Below are 19,172 nucleotides of genomic sequence, written 5' to 3' on the forward strand. Positions count from 1 at the left end.
GTTCTTACCAGTTAGATGGTACCAGTCAAAACTTTAAACATGTTCACCTGTACATAATTTTGACAGCTGCTTTGATTAGAGAAACAACATCCTGCATGTAGATATGAGGATGCATCCACAGGTTTATACAGATAGTATCGGACAGTGTGACTCATTTACTTTACTTCAGACACGTGAGCCGTCTCTAATGTCACATGCTGCAAGATCCTGGTTGATTCTGTCTTTGTCCAGGAAAAATGAACTTACGTGCTATAGTTCATTGATTGTAAATGTGCTCAACTTTTAAAAATGTTGAAAAATACCCATTTAAATAGACGTGCTGTTGTCTGATGTAATAATTTTAGAGACAGTTAATTTTCTTTAAAATTGAGAAACAGTTGAAGTCTCAAGCTAACTTCGAGGAAAGAGGCAGAAAATGTTTTTCTGCGTATATTTCAGATCAAACATTTGATTATATGACAAGATAACACAACTAAACACAAAATACAGGTTCTAAATGAAGGTTTTTATTATTAAGGGAAAAAATCCATATCTACATGGAACTGTGTGTGTGGGGGAAACGATCGCTCCCTAAACCTAATAACTGGTTTGGCCGATGCTGCCGTAACATGTTGCTGCTAAGGATGCCCCGAGCGTGAAAGTGGACCCGAATGCAACTTCAGATGGAGGCACAATACTTGGTTTTCTAACAAGACTTTATTAATGAACAGCAAGTGAAATATACTCGGAAGCAAAGAACATGAAGCGTGAGCCAGAGCGAGAGTCGGGGAGTGGGTTTTCAAGTTTTATTGTCATATACGGATAAACAGTTTAACATTTACCTGTAATAAAATTCTTGTGTCCCTCAGCTTTACATGTACATATGGAAAGTGTACAGGTATATTAAAGAAGGACAATAACAATAATAATAATAAAATAATACTTTAGTATTTTATTATTTTTAAATATTAAGAACATTTGAAACAATTGTTTGGTATTTACAGTTTGTGCAAAACTGTGCAGTGAGGATTTAAAGCGGTTACAGTGACAGTGTATAGAGTCCAATAGTTGTACTGAGTGTGTAATGGTGTGTGCAGAATGTCAACAGTTCAGAAGCCTGATGGCTTGTGGCTAGAAACAGTCTCTGTGTCTGCTAGTGTGGGTCTGAATGCTTCTGCACCGCCTGCCGGGCGGCAGGAGTGTGAAAAGTCTGTGGCTGGGATCAGAGGTTCCGCTGCGTCTTCCTCATGCAGTGATGTCTACAGAGATCCTGCATGGCTGGCAATTCAGTCCTGGTGATGCGCTGTGCTGATCTCAGGTCACCAACATGGTGTGACAAACTCAGATCCTCGGTGATGTTGATGCCCAGGAATCTGAAGCAGCTGACTTTCTCCACCTCTGCTCCTTCTATGGGGGTGTGGCCTCCTCTCTGTAGTCTCCTGTAATCCACAATGAGCTCCTTGGTTTTGCTGACGTTAAGCAGCAGGTTGTTGTCGCGGCACCATGATGTCAGGGCTCTCACCTCTGCCCTGCATGCCGTCTCATCTCCATCAGAAATGCAGCTGATGATGATGGTGTCATCTGCAAATTTGACGATGGTGTTGGAGCTGTGTGTTGCTGTACAGTCGTGGGTGAACAGGGTGTACAGCAGGGGGCTGAGCACACATCCCTGGGGGGCATCTGTGCTGAGTGGAAGTGTGGATGCGGTGATGCTGCTGATCCGAACCACCTTTGGTCTGTCTGTCAGGAAGCCCAGTATCCAGGTGTGCAGGGAAGAGCTGATGTTCAGGTTACGGAGTTTCATTACATGTCTGGATGGTATGATGGTGTTGAAGGTGGAGCTATAGTTAATGAACAGCATCCGCACGCATGTGTCTTTTTTTTTTTCTGGTCCAGGTGGGGGAGGGCAATTGCTATTGCATCGTCTATAGATCTGTTGTAGGCAAACTGGAGTGGATCAAGTGAAGCAGGGATTAAAGATGTGATGTGAGCTTTGACTGTACGCTCAAAGCACTTCGTAGCAATGGCGGTGAGTGCTACAGGGCGATGGGCATTTAGGCAGCTCACATTAGTTTTCTTAGGGACAGGGATGATGGTGGTCCTCTTAAAACATTTTGGGACAGCAGACTGGAGCAGGGAAAGGTTGGAAATGTCTGTGAAGACATCTGCCAGCTCGTGGGCACACGCTTTGAAAACCCGACCTGGAGTGTTGTCTGGTCCAGGAGCTTACTGAGTGTTTACTTTCCTGAAGTATTTACACACGACTGCCTGAGATATCTGAAGAGGGCAGCTGTCCTCTTCCAGCAAAAGCTCCTGAGATAGATGTTTATCAAACCGTGCATAAAAGGTGTTCGTGAGTTTCCTTGGATCGCGGCATAAACTCCTTCATTTATTAACTGCATTTTGTTCTTACTTGTTATCTTTGTCTTATATTAGGGCTGCTCAATTAATCGAATTTTAATCACGATTACGATCTGGGCTTTCAACGATCATTAAAAATGACAGAGCCGATTATTAGCCCCTCCCTCATTTATCCGCGACACCTTAAAGGCCGGTCCGTGAAAATATTGTCGGGCATAAACCGGTCCGTGGCGCAAAAAAGGTTGGAGACCACTGATTAAGAGGACCCGAGGGAAGCTCGGAAAGCTAAGCAGAAGTTATTTGGAGAGGAGAGTGACTGCTGTTGGTTGAAAAGAGAGGTAAAAAAAAACTTCAGTGGTGTTGCACACTATTTTATATTATTTTCTAAAGTCATTGTTAACCCTTTAAATCCGGTCAGAGCAGCATGCTCCGTTTTGTGTAACTATTTTTAAATCCCTGTAGAACCCGAACCACGTAAGCTAGCGCAATAATTTGTTTTGCATATGAAACCGGAGGAGTTGTACTTACATCTTATGCCATCAGCTTGTCCTCGGTCACAGTTCCCTTCCACATATAGCTTTGCAAAAATTGCATAAAAAGCGCTTGCAGGAACAAAAACATAATATTCCAGAAACACGCTTTGCCGATCCGATCAGCTGTTCGTAACACTTCCCACAGTGAAACAGACGTCAGCGCGAACTGTCGCATGTCCGCCATTTCCTGGCCGAAACCGGAAGTGACGTCATTTTCGCGGAAATGTAGTTTTTTTACTTGTAGGCCTTAAAAGCCTATACTGGTCATGTTTGACTTTTCTGAATAGTTTCTGGGATGCTTAGAACTCGAATTGCACTGCTGGAAATAGTTTATTTTGATGCACCTGCTGTTTTCTTTGCAAATTTGCATCATAGGATTGTTTTTTTTTGTTTTTCCTGCAGTATATAAAAATTGGTGTATCTCCAAAATAAAACTATGAAGACACTCAAAATAAATTTCCTGTTGTTGTAAACTATTTTTTGCAACTTTTTTGTATTTAAAGTTTTGAGGGATAAACCTCTTAAATTTCTCCAAGTAGAAATATATGTAAAAAAACAAAACAAAAACGATATAAATTTTTTTGTAGTTTATTGCACTTTTTTGCAATTAATGTAGTTACTATGGACTTAATGCATACATATTATTAAAATATGGGCTATAACAGTTATTTAGCAACTTGAAATGCTCCCACAAATGGCACTACAGCATGTAAAAAAAATAATATAAGCTCTGGCGGACTTGGTTCTATAGTAGGTCTTAAAGGGTTAAATAAATATCGTCAAATAATCGCGATCTCAATTTCAGTGAAAATAATCGTGATTATCATTTTTGCCATAATCGAGCAGCCCTATCTTATATTTAAATTTGTTTGAACTGAAACATTTAAGTGTGACAAACACAAATCGGAAAGGGGGCAAACACTTTCTCACACCACTGTACATGAAAGCTGGTTTTTGGATTTTGGTGCCACTCTGGCATCTAAAGGCGTGTAGACTGTATTATAGCATTTATATAACAGTCTTCTCATCATACTGACCACTCAAAGTACTTAACAGTACAAGTCACAGCTGGTTTTCCCTTTTTTTCTTCTTGTTTTTTCTTTTCGTATCTAAAACATTGTAAAAATCGTGACTTGGTATGACTAAGTTCACTGTATCTGCTTGCCTCTGTGTGGGGCTGTAGCTCAGGAGCTAGAACAGGTCAGCTACTGACCAGAAGGTTGGTGGTTTGATCCCTGGCTGCCTCAAGCTTCATCCCAAATATCCCTGGCAAGATACTAAAGCGCTTAAAGTATAGAGGAAAGTGCTTGTGTGAATGAGTGAATGTGGCATGTTGTATAAAGTGCTTTGAATGCTCCAGGAGAGTAAAAAAGCTCTATATATGAATCAGTCCTTTATCTTTTTTTCTCCTTTTTTTTTCTCTTGACTAAAACTGTTTCTACCTGTCTGTCACCTGCTAACTCCATATGCTGTCTTCTTACTGGTAAATGGATTCTGTTTCTTATATAGCGCTTTGCATTTCTACTCGCCCGGAGTGCTCAAAGCTCTTTATACAACATGCCACATTCACTCATTAACACAAGCACTTTCCTTTATACTTTAAGTGCTTTCTGACTAACATTCATACTTCGATGGATTCATCAGAGAGCAGCTTGGGGTTAGTATCTTGCCCAAGGATATTTAGCATGAAGACTGGGCGAGCCAGGGATTGAACCACCAACCATCCGATCAGTAGCTCTACCTCCTGAGCTACAGCTACCCCTTATTCTTATTGTACCATTCTCTCTCCAGGAGCATGGCATCCCAATAGATATGGGCTATGCAGTAGCTCCACACCACTCTGGGGTTTATCCAGTTCACAGCCAGCTATATGAAGCCTGGAAATCTGTGTGGGGAATCAAGGTGACCAGTACAGAAGAATACCCTCATCTAAGGCCAGCTCGATATCGACGTGGCTTCATTCACAATGGCATCCAGGTCAGTCCACAGTCTTTGTTCTTTAATAACACATGTGTTTGTGTGAAGAAAATTACATCTTTCAGCCAAGATGATGTGATGTGAACTTTTGAAGGTTTTTGTGTTAAAAAAGGACAAGCTATCTGTTAAGATGTTATATTTTGAATGTTGTATCAGTGAAGTCTGTAGTATTTCTTAAGGCTCTGAGTGTTTGCAAGAGGTTTTTTGCTGGCTTAATGGTAACTAATAACAATTTGCCGCTGATTACACAGAAACAGATTTTCAAAGTCAATAGCTAGAAAGTTTCATTTGTGACCAAGTGACACTTTCAGCCTCGGCTTACTGCAGGTAAGTACTGTCACAAGACTACCATCATTGCCTTACAATGGGCTTTTCACTTAGTTTCATAATTCATGATTGTTTCATAATTATGAAAATGCTTCTTTTCATGACAGTTTCATATTATCCATCAGTACCATTCACAGAGAGCTGGGGAAAGGCTCCAATCAAACCATTGTTAGATGGAGAAAGATGTACCCTTAGGCCCCCTCTTTGGTTCACAGATGGTTTTTCTCTTTTCACATAAATGGCCTCCTTGACTCCTCCAAAACCGACATTCCTATTAGGGCTGGGCCATATTATACCGTTCATGGTAATAACGGTACAATGTTAGGCAACGATAAGAAAATGAAATATCGCGATAGAATATGGTTAAAACGCCCATGCGCAGTGCCTTTGTTTTCATACGCACATGGCGAAAAAGCATGGCGGCAACGGAGAATGAGAAGGGAGAATCAGAATACTTTATTGATCCCTGGGGGAAATTATTGAAAGCGGATTGCTGAGTGAAACGGATGAACCAGAATTGGTTTGTAAAAGTGGTGCAACTTCAGTGATGTTGAACTGGTTTGGTGTCCGTCAGATACACGACAAAGCAGGTTTTTTTTGTAGAACATGCAAGCGGGCCGTCGTTATTGTCGTGTTTGTCGGACTAAGGTGCTCGCAAATCTGGAAGTAATCTGGGTCCTAAACTCCCTCCACTTCAGCTCCCAAAGTCAAACGAACACTGCGGCATCACTGAGACTTAAAAACTGTCTAAATTCTTTCATCTTTAATAAAACGATCAACATTGCTGCTTTACCAGGTGTAACTATGAAGTTTAACTTCCAGGCATCCATGAAAGCAGAATGTATTACATGTAACGGAGTTAGAAGTTAGCTTGCAAGTTTTGCTAGTTACCTAAGCATGATATAGCATGTTCTGACAGAGATTTCTGAAAAAATTCAAACGTACAGCTCTGCTATCACTTCCAACATAAATGAGGACAGAAAAATAAACAGCATGCAATTGCATGGCAGGATGCTATACACGGGCCAAACTTCAGTCAGGAGAACAACTGAGATCATTCATTCACAATACGAGGTTAGTCATTAATATACTGCAACAACATGGGAACAGAGCAGCTGCGAGAGAATTCAGCATTAATGAATCAATGTTACGGAGGTGGAGGAAGCGCAGTTTTTGGCTTTCCCCATATTTCAAAAGTGCTTCATCTCTTTGCTATGACTGTTGCTCGGCATAATTTGCAGATGATAATGGTTGTAGCCACTGCGATGCTTTCGACCAAAACAGGCGCAGCTTGATGACATCATCAACATGCGGTAGAGCGGTATAGTCAAAATCTCTATCGTTGGCCAAATTTATATCGTTTCTATCGTATATCGTTTATATCGCCCACCCCTAATGCAGTGGATATTATACATGGTTATGCTCAGGATATGTCAGCCCATTTCTACTGGAAATGCCTTTTGGTTAAACTTTCAGCAAGGAATTTGCATTTGCACTGTAAAATGTTTATATAGGTTTAATGCACATAAAAAAACGGCTTCTTGTGTAAGTGAAAATAAATGGATGGTGTTTTTTTGCGCTAGTCAAGTTGTGGAGTTGTATTTTGTCTCGCATCAATTATATCGTCAGTTATATCGTTATCGCAAATTTTCAAATATATATCGTGATAAATATTTTTGGCCATATCTCCCTGCTCTAACTCCTATATTTGAAATATAGATAAGATAAAATTACAAGAGCAAGACATACTTGGTCAGTGTTGAGGTTGGTCCTGTTATTAAGGGTGGAGACATCTCTTATAAATGACCTCCATTGCTTGCAGTTGGCCATTTATGTGAAAGGAGCAGCTGTGGCTACACTTGGATAAGTGAAAAAGTTTCCCACTAAAAACACATGATGCTGAGAACACAGAGGAACAGAATCAACTTTTTGGGGTTTCCTTACCTAGATGATTGACCAATCAGAATACTTTATTAATCCCTAAGGAAATTATGTATATATCCCCAATATTTAATGCCCTATTTGTTCATTTCAGGTATTGCCCAGACAAACTTGTGGTCTATTCACCCATACAATCTTCTATAATGAATACCCAGGAGGTTCAAAAGAGCTGGACAAGAGCATCAGAGGGGGAGAGCTCTTCCTCACCGTCCTCCTAAACCCTGTAAGAAAACCTCCATGCACACTACAGCTGTTGGCTTGAGACTGTCTAGCACTCATGTTTCACACGTGTCAACTTTACATGAGACTTGAGTGTCTGAAGATTTGGCCTGGCTTTACACAAAGGTCATTCCATCTTCAGTCAAGTTTTAGAAAATGTCCTGCTCGACCTCCAATTTGCATACAAATTTTAGAGTCCAAAGTTTGGACATCTATAATGAGTGCTGTGAAATTTCAGATTCATTTTTCAAATAGTTTTCAAGATGTATATTTTTTGAAAAATGGTCTGTTTTTTAACATGAAAATGTTTTTGACAGCAATCATTGTAAATGTTCACATTTTCTACCATCTAGATTTTATGCAACTTGGACACGCAAAAGGCTTGGTTGATTTCAGATGGACTCACCCTGTAAAATTAAAAGTGTTGTCATTTTTACCCCACTCTTTCTACCCCGCCCACTAAGAGTGGGTGTCACTTCCACCCCCTCTTAGTGACCTTGACCTCAAGGTGAAGATCAGAGGTCAAGTTTTCTGAAACTCTTGTCATTGCAATAACTAAAGACCAAGGTGATGTAGCAGGTTCAAATTGATACCGTAAGTGCATATGCTAAAGATCTCGGACGAGTTTGCGTCTCAGTGAGCTCAACTTAAAGGTCGAGGTTAAAGTATTTCCTAAACTTGCCCCATATTTCCAATGAGTGTTTCACCACAGAGTTGAAAGTGGAGAACCAAGTACAGCCAGAAAAGATGTACTGTTGTTGCTGTGTAGTTCCATAGTCACCCAGTCAGAATAGCCACTCTGAGTGAGGTACAAGTCCAAAAACACCAGACAGCTTATGTTAGCGGCCCAATAATAAAAACAAAAATTGTTGAAGTGTTGAAGCCCCCCCTTCAGTTTCAGGCTTTTGAAGATTGGTCTTGGGTGTTTACCTTCCCATGTGTGAGGTGACAAAACAGAATGCAACACATTGAAAAAAAAAATCTTAGAAATAAAAATGGGTAGAGCCTGGAAGAGGTATAAAAATAAATAAATTAATTAAAAAATTGGGGTAAAATAGTCATTTTTAATAACGTCCTTAGAAAATGGTGTCCAGTGGGTGAAGGACAGCTTCAATTGGTTTAGCAGTGTAATCAAATTCTTGTTTGTTTGTTTTTTGGTGCCTGTGTGTGTTTGTTTGTTGTTGTTTTTTAAGGGTTTTTTTTGTTTTGTTTTTTTTTTTTTAACCCTTAAGGGCAAGTTAGTGAAGTCTAACAAACTTGCTTTACTACTTAAGAGGAAAAGCTTACTTTTATTGAGGTTCAGTTTATACCCTGAAAGCAGATTTAATGTTTATTGTTTGTCTGCTACAACATTGGACTGCCTCAAAGGGAATGCTCTGGCTGATCAGTATAGAAATCACTTGTCCTTTAACCTGGAAAAGCACTGGCCCCTCTGGCATTGTAAAACCCCCTGATGTGGGTCTCCTGCAGGAAAGCCACATCACTGTTATGGTGCTTAATAACATGGAAGAAAGCTTTCGCTGTCTTGACTGGATGATTTAAACCTTTAACATTCCAGCTTAGAAAGTTTAAATGCTGACTAATCTGATTCCTAGAGCACAGACATTGTGCACACTCACCTTAAATGATAGAACAAACAATTAAACAACAGATGCGTGTTAGTCCAGAACAGGAAAAAGAAGATTGAGTAGATGTGTAAGGTTCTTGGCAGTGGACCCCCCCCCCCAACAAAAATGGCTCCCAAAAACCAAGCACCAAGCTCTTCTAACTAAGAAGTTGCAGACTTAACCATTGCTTATCATTTACTTAAGGTTTTTTCTTCAATTCTACTAAGACAAAATAGGATGAGAAAGATTAATGATATTAAAAAATAAACAAGATGTTTAAGACACGAGAATAAGGGGATAATGGAGAAATTTTGTGGATATAACATGCAGTGTGTGATAGTAAATTCCCAATGTCAAACATTTTAATCAAAATTTGAAATTCGAGGGAAAAAGTAAAATTTTAAGTTGGCAAAGTTTGTCAGCTTTCTTTCTTTATTGTCATTATTCAAATATAATGAAATTATTGAATACTTTCTCACATGGTGTAAAAAGAATTTAAGTAACATAAAATGCTAACATGTAATAAAAAGTGAACACACACACACACACAATTAAAAATGAAATTAAAATAAAACCTTAGGATGGCAGTGTTATAACATATTTTTAACTTTCTCAATCCAGATCAGTATCTTCATGACCCATCTGTCTAACTATGGCAATGATCGTCTGGGTCTGTATACATTTGAGTCTTTGGTGAAGTTTGTCCAGTGCTGGACCAACCTCAGGCTGCAAACGTTACCACCAGTCCAGCTTGCCGAGAGGTATTTCCAAATCTTTCCTGATGAGAGAGACCCGCTCTGGCAGGTGGGTTGATTCATGTGGTTATTTTTAAAACTTGAGAAATCCAGTTTCTGTTTTCACTTCACTGTATACACAGTCACCTAATCACTATAAATCATTAAATAAAGCAACAGTTAAAAGACAGCTTCACAACAAAGAGTGTTTTTTTTATTGTTATTATATTATTTTATTGTTTTACATACATTTTATTGTATTGTTTTATTTTAGAAATGAAAAAGTCTTCATGCATTTTCTTTTAAGTTAATAGGTAAAAAAGGCATAAGTGCCAGATTCATGATAAGTGCAGTAATTCTATGCACAAGGAGTTTGATGTAAGGAAAAACAGTGAATGTATAATTATCGTTAAAGCATCTAGTTTAGGGGTTTGTGGGTTTTTTGTAAATACACATTAATTGCACCTTTGCTAATAACCTGATCAGTGGATTTTTTTTCCCTGACTACGGTGTGTAATATGTAAAATTTTAATTCATTCATGATTTCTAATCTTAAAAGTTTAAGTATTACATCTAAAATCTACCTTACCTACCCTTTTCCCCCATCTTTTGTACAATTTGGAAATTGAAATGCCTACTTCAAGATTTGGGTGATGTGGGAGTATGTGACGAAATGATAAACAAAACCATTCATGTCCCTTTTATTTATTTTAAAATGTAACGTGTATAATATCTGTAATGTAAAATGTAAATGTAACTTTCACCCGTCATGGAAGATGACACACTGTGTGGATTTTTTCTTTTTTCAGAACCCTTGCCATGATAAGAGACACAAAGATATCTGGTCTAAAGAGAAGACCTGTGACAGATTGCCAAAGTTTCTCATCATTGGACCACAAAAAACAGGTATAGATTCCTCTCATCTGTCTTATTTAATTCTCTGTTTTGATTATTTTAATTGTCTTGTTTGCTCAAAGGTACTACAGCACTTCATTCATTCCTGAGCATCCACCCAGCAATCACCAGCTCCTTCCCCAGCCCTACCACCTTTGAGGAGATCCAGTTCTTCAGTGGCGCAAACTATCACAATGGGATTGACTGGTAAAAACACATACACACCCTGTTCACTGTGTACAGAGCCTTAAAGGAAAGCCTGGATCTGTGCAGCGCTGCCATGACTTGTGTGCATAAATGTAAATGCGTAAATGTCCCACATTACCATCCATCCATCCATCCATTTTCATCCGCTTTGTCCGGGGCCGGGTCGCGGGGGCAGCAGCCTAAGCAAAGAGGCCCAGACCTCCCTCTCCCCAGCCACCTCCTCCAGCTTTTCCGGGGGAATACCAAGGCGTTCCCAGGCCAGCCGAGAGATATAATCTCTCCAGCGTGTCCTGGGTCTGCCCCGGGGCCTCCTCCCGGTGGGACATGCCTGGAACACCTCACCCAGGAGGCGCCCAGGGGGCATCCTTGTCAGATGCCCGAACCATCTCAGCTGGCTCCTTTCGATGTGGAGCAGCAGCTGCTCTACTCTGAGCCCCTCCCGGATGGCCGAACTTCTCACCCTATCTCTGAGGGAGAGGCCAGCCACCCTTCGGAGGAAGCTCATTTCTGCCGCTTGTATCCGCGATCTCGTTCTTTCGGTCACTACCCACAGCTCGTGGCCATAGGTGAGGGTAGGGACGTAGATCGACCGGTAAATTGAGAGCTTCGCTTTTACACTCAGCTCCCTCTTCACCACGACGGACCGGTGCAGCGTCCGCATTACTGCAGCTGCAGCCCCAATCCGTCTGTCGATCTCCGGCTCCCTTCTCCCATCACTCGCGAACAAGACCCCGAGATACTTGAACTCCTCCACTTGGGGCAGGAACTCATCCCCGACCCGGAGTGGGCACTCCACCCTTTTCCGGCTGAGAACCATGGCCTCAGATTTGGAGGTGCTGATCCTCATTCCCGCTGCTTCACACTCGGCTGCGAACCGCTCCAGTGCGAGCTGGAGGCCCTCACCCGATGAAGCCAACAGAACCACATCATCTGCAAAAATCAGAGATGAGATTCTGAGGCCACCAAAGCGAAAGCCCTCCGCCACTTGGCTGCGCCTAGAAATCCTGTCCATAAAAATTATGAACAGAACCGGAGACAAAGGGCAGCCCTGGCGGAGCCCATCACCCACCGGGAACGAGTCCGACTTATTGCCGGCAATGCGAACCAAGCTCTTGCAACGGTTGTATAGGGATCGAATGGCCCGTAGCAATGGGCCAGACACCCCATATTCCCGCAACACCTCCCACAGGACACCCCGAGGGACACGGTCGAATGCCTTCTCCAAGTCCACAAAACACATGTAGACTGGTTGGGCAAACTCCCATGCACCCTCAAGTATCCTGGAGAGGATAAAGAGCTGGTCCAGTGTTCCGCGACCAGGACGAAAACCGCATTGTTCCTCCTGTATCCGAGGTTCGACTAACGGACGAACTCTCCTTTCCAGCACCCTGGCATAGACTTTCCCAGGGAGGCTGAGGAGTGTGATCCCCCTGTAGTTGGAACACACCCTCCGGTCCCCTTTCTTGAAGATGGGGACCACCACCCCGGTCTGCCAGTCCACAGGTACTGCCCCTGATCTCCACGCAACATTGCAGAGGCGTGTCAACCAGGACAGCCCTACAACGTCCAGAGCCTTCAGGAACTCGGGGCGGACCTCATCAACACCAGGGGCTCTGCCACCAAGGAGTTGTTTAACTGCCTCAGTGACCTCGCCCCCGGAAATTGGCGGGTCATTCCCCTCATCCCCAGACTCTGCTTCCTCCTCGGAAGACGTGTCAGTGGGATTAAGGAGGTCCTCGAAGTATTCCTTCCACCGCCCGACAATTTTCTCAGTCGACGTCAGCAGCGCTCCGCCAGCACTATACACAGTGCAGGTAGAGCACCGCTTTCCCCTCCTGAGACGTCTGACGGTTTGCCAGAATCTCTTCGAGGCAGCCCGAAAGTCTTTTTCCATGGCCTCTCCGAACTCCTCCCACACCTGAGTTTTTGCTTCAGCCACTGCCCGAGCCGCATTCCGCTTGGCCTGTCGATACCTGTCGGCTGCCTCCGGAGTCCCACAGGCTAACCAAGCCCGATAGGACTCCTTCTTCAGCCTGGTGGCTCCCTTCACCTCTGGTGTCCACCATTTGGTTCGGGGATTACCACCACGGCAGGCACCAACCACCTTGCGGCCGCAGCTCAATGCAGCAGCTTCGGCAATGGAGACGCTGAACATGGTCCATTCGGACTCAATGTCCCCAGTCTCCCTCGGAATGCTGTTGAAGCTCTGCTGGAGGTGTGTGTTGAAGATCTCGCGGACTGGGGCCTCTGCTAGACGTTCCCAGCACACCCTCACTACGCGTTTAGGTGCACCAGGTCTGTCCAGCGTCTTCCCCCGCCACCTGATCCAACTCACCACCAGGTGGTGATCAGTTGACAGCTCAGCCCCTCTCTTTACCCGAGTGTCCAGAACATATGGTCGCAGGTCTGCTGATATGATTACAAAATCGATCATCGACCTACGGCCTAGAGCATCCTGGTGCCACGTGCACTTATGGACACTCTTATGTTCGAACAGGGTGTTCGTTATGGCCAAACTGTGATTAGCACAGAAGTCCAATAACAGAGCACCGCTCTGGTTCAGATCAGGGAGGCCGTTCCTCCCAATCACGCCCCTCCAGGTCTCGCTGTCGTTACCCACGTGAGCATTGAAGTCTCCCAGCAGGACAACAGAGTCTCCAGGTGGAGCACCCTCCAGCACCCCCCCCCCAGGGACTCTAAGAAGGCTGGGTACTCTGAACTGCCACTCGGCGCATAAGCGCAGATGACAGTCAGGACCCGTTCCCCGACCCTAAGGCGCAGGGAACAAACCCTCTCGTCCACCGGGAAAAACCCCAACGTACCGGCAGCAAGCCGAGGGGATATTAGGATACCCACCCCAGCCCGTCGCCTCTCACCAGGGGCAACTCCAGACTGAGACAGAGTCCAGCCCCTCTCCAGGAGACTGGTTCCAGAGCCCAAGCCATGTGTAGAGGTGAGCCCGACTATATCTAGCCGGTACCTCTCAACCTCACGCACTAACTCAGGCTCCTTCCCCACCAGAGAGGTGACATTCCATGTCCCTATTGCCAGTCTTGGCAGCCGGGGGTCAGTCCGCCAGGGCCTCCGCTCCTGGCCGCCACCCGGCACACATTACTTTTTTTGAAATAATCTGCTGTCCATTTTCATTTTAGTATGACATTCCCTGTTTGGTCTTTAACAGACAGCAGCTTTGTTAGTTTGTTGCCCCACATAAGCAGAAGATGGATGGATGGGGAAATGGACTGAAGCAAAATGGAAAACCGTTCTGAAGTCAGATCAATCCAAAATTGAAAGTCTTTTTGGAAAACCTGGATATATTCCCCAGACTTATGAGGAGAGGGACCCTTTGGTTTATTATTGGGGGAACATTCGCTCCCATCCTGATGATGTGCAAACTAGATCGAACAACAAACAGAAGCGGTGGATCTTAAAATTGGACAGTGCAGAGGCCTGTCTAATGCCAATTTGGGAGCTGCTACGGCAAAAGCCTTGTGCCCTCGGCACATCCAAGAGCAATCGGGAAGGACAGTGCAAGTGCAACAGTTCTGAGATGGGCAAGGCACATCTCAGAGGAAAGAAATAAAAGAATTTAAAAATGAACCCTAAAATGGGCGGGCAGCCAGTGGAGTGAGTATAAAACAGAAGTAATTTGCTGTTTTCCAGTTAAGTCATACTTTTGCACCAGCTGAAGACGAGGCAGGAAGGACTGGCTAACACCTACATAAGTTGCAGTAATCCAATCCAGAGTTGTGATAAAGGCATGGATTACTGTTTCAAAGTGATCTTTCAACAGTTTTTCTATTTTTGCCACTTGTTTCAGCTGAAAGAAGCTGGATTTCACCACTGCAGTTATTTGACTGTCCAATCTAACTGTCCATCATAAAACCCAGGTTTGTGACTGGAGGCCTTAGATACTGTGCCCACCAGGACCAAACACAATACTTAGAGTTCGGTCCTCCTGCACCGTTCAGTGCATTGGGTGGCAGATCTCTGCCAGCGTAATCGATCAGCTGCGGTTGCTTCGGCCTCATCCCAGGCGCGTAAATCATCAATGAAAGTCCTCCGCCATGTTGTACGGGGGCAGCCTGGTTTGCGTCTTCTGTGGGGTGGGTTCCATGTGGTGGTGATCTTGTGCAGTCGGCACGGGAGTTGGGGTAGAATGTCATGGAGGGGACATGTGGCGGTCTGGCAGTCGTCTTCTTCATAGGTGACATGGTCCCGGTAAGAGACCCGTCTTAGCCATCACTGTTGTGGACCAACAGTGAGCAGTGGCCCGTCAGCAGTACTGATTCTGCTCCATGAAGAGACTTCAAACCAGACTAAAACAACCCAAGGATGTTTGGTTTTTTTTTTATTTAATTAAATTTATTTTATTTTATTTTTTATTTAAAGGGCCTTCAATTTGCTATAAACATTTATCTAGAGAATTTTTAAAAGAAAAGAAAGATTGGAAATGGACCCGAAGTTGGGTAACACACTGGGATCCAGGCCAGGTTTTTTCCATCTGTGGTTGTTTTAAAGCTTTTAGGAACCACCCTTGAGGAAAAGGCTAGTGTTAAAAACAACAAGAACAAATATGCCTAAAACAGAAAGAATTAAAGAATCCAGGTGGGATTCGTTTTAGACTGTCTGGTTTTGAATGGAGACACTGACTCTGATATCGTTTGGCAGGTGGAATAAAACTAGAAGCTGAGCCCCAAAGTTCTGATCAAAGTAAGCAGAGAAAAGCGCAGCAGTGAATGCAAAAAACAGGCGTGTGATCTGAAAACACTGTTTGAAACAGACACATCGTGAGATGTCTGTGTTCATGTTCTTCTGTGGGTCCGGACAACCACTGCGTGAAGTTAGCGAGTCAGTTAATGCTGTCAAGCCAGCGCACATGTACATTAAAATCTCTAATCATTAGAGCTTTATTATATTTAGGCATGATTTCAGCCAATAACTCAGAAGAGTCATTTGCAAAGTCCTTTGTGTATTTAGATGGTTAATAAATCACAGTACAGAACACTGGGCAAGAGCAACCCAGCTTAGTTCAGAGCTGGAGGAAGAGGATGACTGAGACAGCTGCTTACATTTAAGAAAAACATTTGGAGCCAGATTAAACCAAAAGAACACAACAACATTCCTCTCTCTAAAGCCCAGTAACTGCTCTCCTTCAGTCACAGAAGTTAAAAGAAGAGGCGTTGATACACTGTCCAGCTGCTGAAGACACGTTGTTGCCATCAAATTCAGAATGACACTAGTGATGGGAATTGCTTTGAGTCAGCACCGTCTCTAAGCAGCATGTCCAAGACATTGCATTCATGCAAATTAATTACATGCTGAGTGGTCAAATGTTTGCTCATGTTGGAGCTATTTCCACTCTTTGTTGCGATCATTGTTGCGTCGTTACTCAAAGTAATTACTACACACATTACACAGAACACTTTTCTTAATAAGTAATGTTACTGTCTAACAATATAAACCTACAGGGTACAGCCCCACACACTAGGAGTTGGTTTCAATAATCGGTTTACCGATTCAAATCGATTTTTAAATATAAATGTATTTAGCCAGAAACGCCAGAATCTCGGGTTAAAGACAAAACTATTTCAACAACCACCAAACAGCTAAAACGGCAAACGAGAGCAGGAAAACCGATTCCACACAGACGTTGTGTTGTCTTATAAATTGGACACTTTTATATTAAGAAGCAACACACAACTGTAAAAGCTGCTCAGTTTAAAAATATTTCTTTAAAAAAAAAACACATTTCACCTCAGTACAGTTGTGTAATGGTGTGCGTGTGTGTCCTCCTCAGGTACATGGACTTCTTCCCATTCCCTTCCAATGTCAGCACAGACTTCATGTTTGAAAAGAGTGCCAACTACTTTGACACAGAAGTAGCCCCTAAAAGAGCTGCGGCCCTGCTCCCCAGGGCCAAGATCCTGGCAGTGCTCATTAACCCGGCTGACAGAGCCTACTCCTGGTACCAGGTGAGAATGCTCACAGTGAGGCTGCAAAGGCGTTTTTATAGCATTTCAAACCCTCTTTAGTGTTTGTGTGTGTTTCGTTAACTACAGCACCAGAGGGCTCATCAGGACCCTGTAGCCCTTAACCACACTTTCCATGAAGTAGTTACAGCGGGCGCCTCAGCCCCCAGGGATCTGCTGGCCCTTCAGAGACACTGCCTTAATCCTGGGGCATATGCTATCCACCTGGACCGCTGGCTGCAACATTACCAAGCCAGCCAGGTAACACACACTGCAGCTGCTAACATGCGCATTCAGTGGCTGCTGCGAATACATTGGAAGATGGTTGTAGTTCTCTCAGGCGTTGCTGACACTCTTTCTCTATAATTAGCTACACATTGTTGATGGGGCGCTGCTGCGGTCCAACCCAGTACTGGTGATGGAGGGAATACAGAGATTCCTTGGTGTCACCCCCATCTTCAACTACACCCAGGCTTTAATGTTCGTAACACTCCTACACATGTATAAAAGTCACTTTCTTTTCTGACTTGCCTTACACAGAAGCATGTAAAAATGTATAGCCTATGTGGGGTGTGTTTGCTGTGGCGTCAAAAAACATGCGTTGTCTTTGCAGGTATGATGACAGCAAAGGTTTCTGGTGTCAGCGAGTGGAGGGCGGTCGAGCCAAATGTCTGGGAAAGAGTAAAGGCAGGAAGTACCCGGAGTTGAGTTCTGAGGTACGCGTGCGCTGTGATTGCTTCACCTACTCGTTTTCTGATGAGCACAAGCTCTTTGGGGGGGATGAATCTTGCGTACCATAACCTCTTTTTAAATTTTAGGCTTTAAGCTGTGTAAGTAGCAAAAGCAATCCGTTAAAAGCTGACCTTTGGAAGAGCAAAAACCGAACTGAGCAAAACCATTAGCCTCCAATCTTGCTTTTTTCTTGTTGCTTACAAACCCATGTGTCTGTGACGGCACCTGTTACGGTCTTTTCTCTCATGTGTTCAGAGATGCTCTTCAGCATGTTTTGGTTATAGCGATTGGTTATTTGAGTCACAGCTGAAAGCAGTCTGACAATTCTCCACTGACATCAGTAGTCTGCTATCTGTGTGAACAACTTCAAACCTGTCAATAAACCTATTTCAGGTCTCCAGCACAACAGAGTGTAAATAGGTATCGACATACATGAAATCTACACACTCCTTTTAGAGTAACATAAACACTACTTTAGGAAATGACACAGCCACAGAAATGAATTAAAAAGAAGTTCCTCTATTGTTGAACACCAACCTGACATCACAACAAAGTGTGTAATATTGGCACGCCAGTCCACCATGTCTGTTTCATGCTTGCAACAACAACACTTGAGAAAACTTGCTGTGAATCTCACCCCTGTGTGTGTGTGTGTGTGTGTGTGTGTGTGTGTGTGTGCGTGCGTGCGTGCGTGCCTGTGTGCATTTTCTTGCAGTCGCGTGCCTTTCTAGCAGAGTATTACCATGAGCACAACATGGATCTCCTGCGTTTGTTGAGCCGGTTGGGTCAGCCGTTGCCATCCTGGCTCCGCCAAGAACTCCAGAGCACCAGCTGGAGCTGAGGCTCAGACACACTGCAGAAAAGCTTGGACTAGAGTCTGTGGTCGAGTCAACATTTGGCTCCGGACGAGACTGGACTACCTGATCTGGAATCGGCAGCAACACACACTATCAAAGTTACAATGCTTGAGCAGATGTTAAGAGTGCCTGTGCTCCGTGAAAAAAGACCGTACAATCTGATCTTAATGTTTTGGTCACTGCTTGAGACGATTCCAGCAGACCGCCTCCTCTTGACCTTTCACCAACCTCCCAGACAGCTTTTAGCCTCCGTGTTGCAAATGAGGTTCATGCTGTACCCGCTGGCTGTGGATCCAGAGAAGTGGGTGGGCATCAGGTCCATAGCATAAAGAACAGGTAGACGGCATTAATGAGGAGAGAAGTTCAGTGTGTGCACATGTGAAGTCTGCGACTGGAAACGGGACTAACACGCACAACCACACACACACACCCCACACAAAGATGATTTTAAAGCAGTCTATTTTTTAAAAAGGCTTGTATATGTTACGTTTGGGGGCAGAAGCAGTTTATCCTCAGCTCTCCAGTCAGTGAACAAGAGTCACAGACAGAAATGGAACTGAGTTGATGACAGATCAGTGTAAATATGTTTTTAGAGTTATGGTCCATGCTGTGCCTGCCACCAGCATCCTGACAGTGAGCAGTTTTATTCCACTTGATTTATTTAGGCCAAGGGAAAGCTGATTTTTGAAGGATGGCAGTTTTCCAACTTTCAGCTGTTTTCCAACTCTGCAGATAAGTTTTTGAAAATATACCCTCCATGTTATGCAAGTAAAGAAACACTAAACACTGATGAGTACAGATTTTTTCGTTGGAACTCAATTTTCAGCTATTT

The 19,172-nt window shown here is 43.5% G+C and overlaps 1 protein-coding gene across 1 annotated transcript in view; it reads left to right on the forward strand.

Annotated features, from left to right (window-relative positions):
* ndst2a (N-deacetylase/N-sulfotransferase (heparan glucosaminyl) 2a) overlaps positions 1-19,172 on the forward strand; it is a 40,884-nt gene that overhangs the window by 20,652 nt on the left and 1,060 nt on the right. Inside the window, exons 5-14 of the mRNA XM_085442529.1 lie at positions 4,665-4,850; positions 7,213-7,341; positions 9,566-9,748; positions 10,488-10,584; positions 10,656-10,779; positions 16,580-16,754; positions 16,842-17,012; positions 17,122-17,231; positions 17,365-17,467; positions 18,199-19,172. The exon at positions 18,199-19,172 is cut by the window's right edge and continues 1,060 nt beyond it. Coding sequence (XP_085298655.1) covers positions 4,665-4,850; positions 7,213-7,341; positions 9,566-9,748; positions 10,488-10,584; positions 10,656-10,779; positions 16,580-16,754; positions 16,842-17,012; positions 17,122-17,231; positions 17,365-17,467; positions 18,199-18,324 — 1,404 coding nt within the window. The 3' untranslated portion in view covers positions 18,325-19,172. The remainder of the gene's footprint in view (positions 1-4,664; positions 4,851-7,212; positions 7,342-9,565; positions 9,749-10,487; positions 10,585-10,655; positions 10,780-16,579; positions 16,755-16,841; positions 17,013-17,121; positions 17,232-17,364; positions 17,468-18,198) is intronic.

The sequence above is a fragment of the Copadichromis virginalis genome, linkage group LG19 (genome assembly GCF_057382275.1).
Source record: "Copadichromis virginalis isolate Kocher_CV1m ecotype Utaka linkage group LG19, C_Virginalis_male_GT1.1, whole genome shotgun sequence".
Taxonomy (NCBI): domain Eukaryota; kingdom Metazoa; phylum Chordata; class Actinopteri; order Cichliformes; family Cichlidae; genus Copadichromis; species Copadichromis virginalis.